Here is a 10,993-nt window from a genome sequence, read left to right on the forward strand (position 1 = left end):
AAATAGATGTAGAATTGACTCGATTGATTCGGTTCCTTTTGTGTTTAAATGCGGTTCTGATTGCAACTGTTTGAATGTGCAAATCAAAAATATTATGGCGAGCCAATGAGGACACACTCCTAAATCCTGTTGGCTCTTGCACTTGACACACTGCGTACGTCACCGTCGGATTACCCAATCGCAACATAAACACCTCATCTACTTTCTGTTTACTCTCAAAGTTTTTACTTTTGCCTCAAAAGACATCGGAAAGTGATGATAATGTTTTATTATCTTAAAGATCGTCTTGTGCATCGGAAAGAAAGGGTAGCTTTTTATCAATAGATTTCAAACATTCAACAATATCAATTTCTCTAAAGCAGTCTGCCCAAATCAGTGAGGACAACTTCGGAAATTCATCCTATTTGAACAACTTCATTCCCAAGATTTACAAGGTTGAAGAAGCGGCGTTATCCCTGTAATAATGACTTTTGAATCCCTGCGAAATTAATCTGGGATTTCATTTTGCCATGGTTTAGTTTTAAAACAGGACATTTTCATTTTAGATAGACCATTTTTCAGGCGTGCACATTTTGAAGATTTGGGCTAATATAGGCCTACCCCAAAGGAAACGTGTATTGTTTTGTCTGTTGGTCGATTTGAGCAAAACTTTGCATTATTAGGCATCTTGAGAGCGTGAGCATTGAGGATATTTTTTTGAGAAAACCGTCACATTTACCTAGTCTCGGTTATGTTAGCAGTGGGGCAGATGGACGGGTCCCGACAGAGCGCTTTCCTCCTAAGCACCGCACCTTTAGCGGCTCTGCATAGCATGACGGAGATGAAGACCCCACTCTACCCAGCCTACCCATTATCTTCCACCGGTCCGGCCTCTTCTACATCACCTACTGCCACCTCTCCAAACCCCGGTGGCATCCCGATGTCCTCACCGGGGATAAAAACATCCTCCGGAATGTCATCGCTCGGATCGCTCCATCAATGCATTGCGCTAGGCACACCTCATGGAATAAACGACATCCTCAGTCGTCCTTCGGTTCTTGCCCCAGGAGCTGCTGCTGCCGTTGCTGCGTCCTCTTCTGCCGGCATCTTGTCCGGACTGCCCCGCTTCAGTAGCTTGAGCCCCCCGCCACCCCCTGGACTCTACTTCAGCCCCAGTGCTGTGGCAGTGGCTCGCTACCCCAAGCCCTTGACAGACCTTCCAGGAAGAACCCCGATATTCTGGCCAGGAGTCATGCAAAGCCCACATTGGAGAGACGCCAGATTCGCATGTTCACCGCGTAAGTAACTAGTCCACGTTTTTGAGCTATCTGAACTTCAGTTTATCGTATTTTGATGCATGATGTAGGCCTATGGGCTGGAGGGGTTATTAATTATTCCCGAGTAGCCTATGATATTTCATACTAAAAACGGAAGCAGATCTGACTTGAGTGTTTAGCTGCAATGTGCATTAAAATTGACTAACGAAGGCTTATTTTATAACAGCTCAAATTAAGTTGATTGTGATATTATAATGAGAATAGCCTAACAGTAGGCCCATCCCAACATCAAATAAATGTCAATAGCCTAATATTGGCACATTCTATCAATGCATAACAATAGGCGACATTTCGTTTAATGAATTAGAAGCTTTATGTTTTACATTTTCAGATCAAAATTCTATACTGCTTGACAAAGATGGAAAAAGAAAGCACACACGTCCCACCTTCTCTGGACAGCAAATATTTGCCCTAGAAAAGACTTTTGAACAAACGAAATATCTGGCTGGACCGGAGCGAGCACGACTTGCCTACTCGCTGGGAATGACAGAAAGCCAAGTAAAGGTAAGACATATTCTGAAATAGTCTTTATAAAGTCCAATAAGATGTTTAATAAATAGCCTAGTTAACCTGTCACTAAGGAGGAGCACAAAGGCCTCTTGCATAGCCTCTTCTACTCAGTTAGAATTTGTCTCACGCTTTCCATTAAAGTGCCTCATGCATTTTAGACAATAATGTTTCTTTCGTTTCAATATTCATAAATACATAGATATCGCCTACATTTAAAGTCGGAAAACAGTGGTCGAACTAATCTAAATTAAAATGGCTGTCTTTTGCATTTAATAATACATCTTTAAAGATAATTCTCAAATAATTGTTGTCATATTCACAACTATACATTTTTCTAAAATATTAGTATGTATAACTAATAACTGAATAATACATTACACTATAATTTAACCAAACAATTTGTTAATTTATGTCATGGAAATGTGGAAATAATGGTAGCAACGTTTTGCACAGCAGCATATAGAAAATGTGCATGTTTGCAAACAACATGGAAAGATATTGAGTCCCTTTTTCTGAATGCATTATTAGAATGACATATAACCTATCTGTTGACTTCACGTGACTTAGACGTATGCCCTTTTACTTTGGCAGGCGAAGGCTACATACATTATTTGTAAATGTCTGGTTGTTAATCAATATCTTTGCAATAGAGTCATGGGTAATCATATTATTTGTTGATTGCATGTAATCAACGAATATTAACCTTTTAGGTGTGGTTTCAAAACCGAAGAACGAAATGGAGAAAACGCCACGCGGCTGAGATGGCTTCGGCAAAGAAGAAGCAGGATTCGGAGACGGAGAGGCTGAACGGGGCCTCGGAGAATGAAGACGACGATGATGATTATAACAAGCCGTTGGACCCTAACTCAGACGACGAGAAAATAACACAATTACTGAAAAAACACAAACCAATCTCCTCACTCCTTATTAATACATCAGAAAACGACAGTTCGTAGACAGACACGGGGAAAAATACGTTTGATGAAACATTTCGTCGTGGAACTGGTGCAGGTTGTGTCTCTTTTTTCGTCCAAAATTTTAAATGAATAAGTTTGCACGAGGACGGAGGGTCAAAGGAATAGACGCAATTGTGTAGTCTGGAACAGTGGCCAAAACATGGACACCATTTATAGAAGTTTGAACATTACGAAGATGATACTTACATGTAAATAGAAACGTGAGTTGTATTCAATAGAAATTATATTACTGTGAATATTTATGTGTAAAAAACTTTTTTTTGTATAGAAAGCACTGCTGAGTCTCTTCCTCTTAGTTGTTCCGACGTCTGACATCGTTACAGCTTTGTCAAATGCAAAAAGCATAGCGTATATTTTCATGTTTAGTTTTGTTTTTGAAACTTGACATATACATTGCATTTCATAGTGAAGTAATAAGATCCACAAGTTTGTAGGGCCCAATTTTCAACCATTAGGGCCTCCAAAAAAATATCAGAACAAGCTTAACAGGGAACCCCATTGGGTCTGTGGACTATAATATTTTTTTTAAATATATATTTACAAAATAAATGGAAATGAAATTAGCCACATATTTTAAGTGTAAAGAATACCGGTTGTGACGCAATTGAAGTACATTTGTAAAATAAATGCACATTGTGTGTTTCTCTAATGGTAAAATGGTTTCCCCTCACACTTTACTTAATTTATATAATGTTTTAAGTTTGTAACAGTGATTGAATCCTGCAAAAATGTGTATCGCGGGTTCATATGTATTGCACTTAAAAAAAAATAAAAGGGAAGATTAACGTTGCTTTACTCTGGATATACATAAAACAATTAAATTGCGTTCTTGGCAGTAATCACCTGATGGAGGACATAAAGGGAGAAGCATAGGAGGAAGCTCAGTATTTTATTTAATTTCGTTTTATTTTATCTACCTATCAATTTCTATTTGTGCACGTTAACGAAAGACACATGAATGTATAATATTTATATGTAAATATATCATATTTGGAGATATGATGGTTACTATTCATCTTAATTTAGGGGTTATCTTTCTTAGCAGGGCGACGTAAAGTGGTTTTCTATTTGTTTATGCAAACATTTCATATGTATGTATGATGATGATGATGATGATGATAATTATGATTATTATTGATGATGATTACATTATGCCACTATTCCTTCCAAGACATGCGATGATGTAGGAACATCTATTGTTGCCTATAACCAAGCTATAATAACAACAATGATTATTATTATTTATAATTATTAATATTTATAATAAAACTATAATAGCATCCACTCTTCAGTGTTTTTATCAAAAAATATTCTGCCCTCTTTCCCTAGATTACTGAATCACAAAATATAATTTTGAATTTCGGATCGAATAAGTAAGCCTTGACCACAGAGGGTCTGACTAGTAGCCTATTGACTTGCATTTACAGCATCGCATATCGTCGATATTAATGAATTAAAATTGTGTATAGGGCTGAAATTGTTCTATGTGTGATGGAGTGAAGATATATATATTCGATGGGCAGAATGTGTTTCAACAGTCACAGTTAAAACATGGCCTGAAAAGTTCATAATTAATTTATCTGGCGCAGAATCTAGAAAATTCACTCTGCAATGTCTGTGCGTCTACAGATCCGCGTGATTACATCAGCATGTTCTTTTAAAATTGGAAATCCCTCAACCGATGTACAAACAGTTCCAGCAAATATTTAATTGATCACATGTGGTTCGAAGATGCGGCTTTCGCCAGGTATAGGAGACTCACTGTTGGTAAATACTGGATTTAAGACTTTAGTGAGCAGAGTCTGTGAATAGTGTCATCAAAATGTGGTCTTTATGATAGGTCTAGAGACAAATGCTCATTTCTAAATCTAATCTGCAGTTGTATTGTACATTTGCAATATAGTAGGCCTAATAGCAGACCTACATCTATACAATGACAATTTTGAGAGAAAAAAAAGTCAGTTCATGAAACTGAAAGAATACAACGATTTCTCAGTTAGATATGATTTCGAATGCAGAAATTGTTAGTTGCTCCGACTTAAGCCTCTACGAAGTACTGGCTACCAGACAGAAGGACCTGTAGAATGTGCTTATGAATGATACAGTACACTACTGAGGGCAGTCACGCAGTAAAAGGCTTGTAGACTTGAAAGGTAGGCCTATGCGCACCAGTACAGTCTGCTATTTGTATCATCACTTTATTCCGGGTAGGCCTTCATTGACTTTCCTAGTTAAATAAAGGTTAAATAATAAAATGTCAGATCAAAATAGATGTATTGAAATCCTGCAGTTGCACTACATCTTCAAGAGAACGTGGACAGAGTGACAACTTAGTAAGTCAAAATACACTGCCACCACATTTTTAACACGATGTTGATTGACACAAGTAGGCTACAAAAGCAGACAATTATGATTTGTAATTCTCAAACTAGAATTATTATTGGGGCATATTTAAGAACATATTTTAGAATTGAACTCCTGTGTATATTTGATGCCATTTATTAACAGCACTAGGGCATAACAGGAATGCAATAGTTCCAACCTTCATGTTTCAGTTTCACGCATGCGACTCTCCAAGTATTATAGGTCTACTTTTACAGATGTCCGGTCGTGTTGGCGGAATAGTCAAATAAGAACTGCACAGGTAAACATGGTTTTATATTTTCACTGAAATTATGTCACCGTCAAATGACAACACCATGAATACGTGAAACATCGGGGCCGTTCAAGAGTCGTCACTAGTTACCACAGCTACAAGTCATAAACCCCGCCTATTTCGACAATTTCTCTTATTAAAATGTGATTTTAAATATAATTGTATTTAACAAGTGGCATCAATAAGGCATCATAGCTTTCAACTGGATTCACCTGGTCAGTTTGTCATGGAAAGAGTAGGTGTTCTTAATGATTTGTATAATCGGTGTATATGGAAACTCAGCAAAAAAGAAACGTCCTCTCACTGTCAACTGCGTTTATTTTCAGCAAACTTAACATGTGTAAATATTTATATGACCATAACAAGATTCAACAACTGAGACATAAACTGAACAAGTTCCACAGACATGTGACGAACAGAAATTGAATAATGTGTACCTGAACAAAGGGGGGGTCAAAATCAAAAGTAACAGTCAGTATCTGGTGTGGCCACCAGCTGCATTAAGTACTGCAGTGCATCTCCTCCTCATGGACTGCACCAGATTTGCCAGTTCTTGCTGTGAGATTTTACCCCACTGTTCCACCAAAGCACCTGCAAGTTCTCAGACATTTCTGGGGGGAATGGCCCTAGCCCTCACCCTCCGATCCAACAGGTCCCAGACGTACTCAATGGGATTGAGATCCGGGCTCTTCGCTGGCCATGGCAGAACACTAACATTCCTATCTTGCAGGAAATCACACACAGAATGAGCAGTATGGCTGGTGGCATTGTCATGCTGGAGGGTCATGTCAGGATGAGCCTGCAGGAAGGGTACCACATGAAGGAGGAGGATGTCTCCCCTGTAACGCACAGCGTTGAGATTGCCTGCAATGACAACAAGTTTAGTCCGATGATGCTGTGACACACCGCCCCAGACCATGACGGACCCTCCACCTCCAAATCAATCCCGCTCCAGTGTACAGGCCTCGGTGTAACGCTCATTCCTTCAATGATAAACGCGAATCCGACCATCACCCCTGGTGAGACAAAACTGCGACTCGTCAGTGAAGAGCACTTTTTGCCAGTCCTGTCTAGTCCAGCAACGGTGGGTTTGTGCCCATAGGCGACGTTGTGATATCTGCCTTACAACAGCCCTACAAGCCCTCAGTCCAGCCTCTCTCAGCCTATTGCGGACAGTCTGAGCACTGATGGAGGGATTGTGCGTTCCTGGTGTAACTCAGGCAGTTGTTGTTGCCATCCTGTACCTGTCCTGCAGGTGTGAAGTTCGGATGTACTGATCCTGTCCAGGTGTTGTTACATGTGGTCTGTCACTGTGAGGATGATCAGCTGTCCGTTCTGTCTCCCTGTAGAGCTGTCTAGGCGTCTCACAGTACGGCCATTGCAATTTATTGCCCTGGCCACATCTGCAGTCCTCATGCCTCCTTGCAGCATGCCTAAGGCACATTCACGCAGATGAGCAGGGACCCGGAGCATCTTTGTTTTGGTGTTTTTCAGAGTCAGTAGAAAGGCCTCTTTAGTGTCCTAAATTTTCATAACTGTGATCTTAATTGCCTACCGTCTGTAATCTGTTAGTGTCTTAACGACCGTTTCACAGGTGCATGTTTATTAATTGTTTATAGTTCATTGAACAAGCATGGGAAACAGTGTTTAAACCCGTTACAATGATCTGTGAAGTTATTTGGATTTTTACGAATTATTTATTATTATCTCTGTTGCCATGCATCTGCAAAAAGTTTGCTCAGATGTGCGAGTGCCTTTTGAATTACGAATTATCTTTGAAAGACAGGGTCCTGAAAAAGGGACGTTTCTTTTTTTGCTGAGTTTATATATATATATATATATATATATACAGTACAAGTCAAAAGTTTGCATACCCCTACTCATTCAAGGGTTTTTCTTTATTTTTGCTATTTTCTACATTGTAGAATAATAATGAAGACATCCAAACCATGAAATAACACATATAGAATAATGTAGTAACCAAGACAGTGTTAAACAAATCAAAATATATTTTATATTTGAGATTTCTCAAGGTTGCAACCCTTTGCCTTGATGATAGCTTTGCACACTCTTAGCATTCTCTCAACCAGCTTCATGAGGAATGCTTTTCCAACAGTCTTGAAGGAGTTCCCACATATGCTTAGCACTTGTTGGCTGCTTTTCCTTCACTCTGCGGTCCAACTCATCCCAAACCATCTCAATTGGTTTGAGGTCGGGTGATTCTGGAGGTCAGGTCATCTGATGCAGAACTCCATCACTCTCCTTCTTGGTAAAATAGCCCTTGCACAGTCTGGAGGTGTGTTTTGAGTCATTGTCCTGTTGAAAAACAAATGATAGTCCCACTAAGCACAAACCAGATGGGATGGCATATCACTGCAGAATGCTGTGGTAGCCATGCTGGTTAAGTGTGCCTTGAATTCTAAATAAATCACTAACAGTGTCACCAGCAAAGTACCCCCACACCATCACATCTCCTCTTCCATGCTTCACGGTGGGAACCACACAGCCGGACATCATCTGTTCACCTACTCTGCTTCTTACAAAGACACGAAGGTTGGAACTTAAATTTGGACTCATCGACCAAAGGACAGATTTCCACCTGTCTAATGTCCTTTGCTCGTGTTTCTTGGCCCAAACAAGTCTTCTTCTTATTGATGTCCTTTAGTAGTGGTTTCTTTGCAGCAATTTGACCATGAAGGCTTGATTCACGCAGTCTCCTCTGAACAGTTGATGTTGAGATGTGTCTCTTGCTTGAACTCTGTGAAGCATTTATTTAGGTTGCAATCTGAGGTGCAGTTAACTCTAATGAACTCATCCTCTGCAACAGAGGTAACTCTGGGTCTTCCATTCCTGTGGCGGTCCTCATAAGAGCCAGTTTCATCATAGCGCTTGATGGTTTTTGCGACCTCACCTGAAGAAACTTGAAAAGTTCTTGACATTTTCCAGATTGACTGACCTTCGTGTCTTAAAATAATCGACTGTAGTTTCTCTTTGCTTATTTGAGCTGTTCTTGCCATAATATGGACTTGGTCTTTTACCAAATAGGGCTATCTTCTGTATACCACCCCTAAATTGTCAAAGCACAACTGATTTCCACAAATGAACTTTTAACACGGCCCACCTGTAAATTAAAATGCATTCCAGGTGTCTACCTCATGCAGCTGGCTGAGAGAATGCCAAGAGTGTGCAAAGCTGTCATCAAGGCAAAGGGTAGCTACTTTGAGGAATCTCACATATTACATTTATTTTGATTTGTTTAACACTGTTTTGGTTACTACATGAATCTATATGTGTTATTTCATAGTTTTGATGTCTTCACTATTAAAACCAATTTTGACATTTGTGACTGTGCTATTTAGTGGAAACCCTGTTCAAGTTAGAGGCCTTAACATTTGGCAATTTTTAAAGATTTGGCCATCAGTCCTACTAAAGATCTTTATGTTTGTAGGCTATCCCAGTATAACTGGCATGCATTTTCTAAATGTACTGGAGTGAAATACAGACCACGTAATGCTTTTTTTCTTTGCAAAAGCCAATGTTTGACTTTTATCCTTTTTACTCAATTACTCCCATTACTCCTATCACTGTGCTCTTATTCCCCTTTTCTGTTCAGACTGGCAGTGAAAATGAATTTCTCTTGCACAAAACTGTGAGTTCCTTGAAGGCATCCTATTCGGGGAAACTACCTCCAACCCAAAGTGTGATGCACGAGGACCATGCAACCTGAGAGAGAGCTCATGAGACCAGCAAGCTGGTGACCAGCGTGAATAGTGGTTAAGATGACTAGCTACTCCATTATTATTAAATTGAGTAGTTAGGCCTTCTGCAGTGGCCACACTCAATGGAATGTTTTCAGATGGAGGTCGCGGTATGGCAATGTCATGTCATGGCGCTGGGGAGATAGCTCCTCTATGTACCTGGCATCTCACACTGCCACATGGGTCAGTGCAGTGTGTGCTACTTGTCATTCTTAGCTGCTGCTACTTTTCAATTTATTTTTATGGCTATAATATCAGTCAGCACAAAAAGCACTCAAAATGAGCTTTGTCCTGTCCACCTCCTCAAATGGATTTTGAATGAGTATTGAAATGCGGACTCACTCTGGGTAAGAACTAAAATGTGTATGTTTTATTAAAAAAAATCGAGTTATTCTGAAAAGCAGCAACCAAAGTGGTTATCACTGGACTAGTTTTCATTTTGGCACGACGAGGCCTCTCAATAAAACTGGTGGAAGAATAAGTATTTCCACCCAAAATATTCTGACATTGGTGATTTTATTCTTGTGAGATTTTTACAAGATGTGATTTCTAGCACAATATGAGTGCTAGAGTGTTAAATATGAGCTGTTGATGCACCGGTGAACGCTGGTTCTGTGGGTTCCAGGTGTGGAGAACACTGGTTCTCTGGGTTCCAGGGGTGGAGAACACTGGTTCTGTGGGTTCCAGGGGTGGAGAACACTGGTTCTCTGGGTTCCAGGGGTGGAGAACACTGGTTCTCTGGGTTCCAGGTGTGGAGAACACTGGTTCTCTGGGTTCCAGGGGTGGAGAACACTGGTTCTGTGGGTTCCAGGGGTGGTGAACACTGGTTCTGTGGGTAACACAGGGGTGGTGAACACTGGTTCTGTGGGTAACACAGGGGTGGTGAACACTGGTTCTGTGGGTTCCAGGGGTGGTGAACACTGGTTCTGTGGGTTCCAGGGGTGGTGAACACTGGTTCTGTGCGTTCCAGGTGTGGAGAACACTGGTTCTGTGGGTTCCAGGTGTGGAGAACACTGGTTATGTGCGTTCCAGGTGTGGAGAACACTGGTTCTGTGGGTTCCAGGTGTGGAGAACACTGGTTCTGTGCGTTCCAGGTGTGGAGAACACTGGTTCTGTGGGTTCCAGGTGTGGAGAACACTGGTTCTGTGCGTTCCAGGTGTGGAGAACACTGGTTCTGTGCGTTCCAGGTGTGGAGAACACTGGTTCTGTGCGTTCCAGGTGTGGAGAACACTGGTTCTGTGCGTTCCAGGTGTGGAGAACATGAGTAGTTTTCCCCAGGGACTGGCAGCAGGATCTGCCGACTTATTTCTCTGTCAGCCTGCCTGCCAGCCTGCCTGCCAGCCTGCCTGCCTGCCAGCCTGCCTGCCAGCCTGCCTGCCTGCCAGCCTGCCAGCCTGCCTGCCTGCCAGCCTGCCTGCCTGCCAGCCAGCCTGCCTGCCAGCCAGCCTGCCTGTCAGCCTGCCTGCCTGCCAGCCAGCCTGCCTGCCAGCCTGCCTGCCAGCCTGCCTGCCAGCCTGCCTGCCAGCCTGGTCTCTGACAACACTCACCTACACCACTCTGCCAAACATGGCTGTCCTACTAGCTCTGCCAGATGCTACTGGGTCTCCAGCTTCCCCAATCAAACATTAGACAAATAAATGGCATGCTTCTAAACAAGGCATTTTTACAGTCTGACCTATACAGTTTCACTATGGATCAGCCCTTGTCTCAATGTACATTGTTACATACAGTAGTATTATTTTTATATCAGACAGTGAATTTGTGGTGAAAAAAAAC

General features: G+C 41.3%; 1 protein-coding gene across 1 annotated transcript; it reads left to right on the forward strand.

Moving 5' to 3' along the window:
• The first annotated feature begins 219 nt into the window (after positions 1-219).
• Positions 220-3,593, forward strand: LOC106568160 (homeobox protein Nkx-6.1). Its single transcript, XM_014138241.2, has 3 exons — positions 220-1,277; positions 1,648-1,820; positions 2,537-3,593. The coding sequence occupies exons 1-3, from the start codon at positions 731-733 to the stop codon at positions 2,780-2,782; spliced, it is 966 nt and encodes a 321-aa protein (XP_013993716.1). The 5' UTR covers positions 220-730; the 3' UTR covers positions 2,783-3,593.
• The last annotated feature ends 7,400 nt before the right edge of the window (positions 3,594-10,993 follow it).

This window comes from Salmo salar, chromosome ssa13 (assembly GCF_905237065.1).
Source record: "Salmo salar chromosome ssa13, Ssal_v3.1, whole genome shotgun sequence".
NCBI lineage: Eukaryota > Metazoa > Chordata > Actinopteri > Salmoniformes > Salmonidae > Salmo > Salmo salar.

Bases quoted from the DNA above. Each gene is read 5' to 3' on its own strand.
- LOC106568160 (XM_014138241.2), top strand. From the start codon at position 731: ATGTTAGCAGTGGGGCAGATGGACGGGTCCCGACAGAGCGCTTTCCTC. The intron at 1,278-1,647 runs GTAAGTAACTAG...TTACATTTTCAG, and splicing joins CAGATTCGCATGTTCACCGC to ATCAAAATTCTATACTGCTT. The intron at 1,821-2,536 runs GTAAGACATATT...TTAACCTTTTAG, and splicing joins TGACAGAAAGCCAAGTAAAG to GTGTGGTTTCAAAACCGAAG.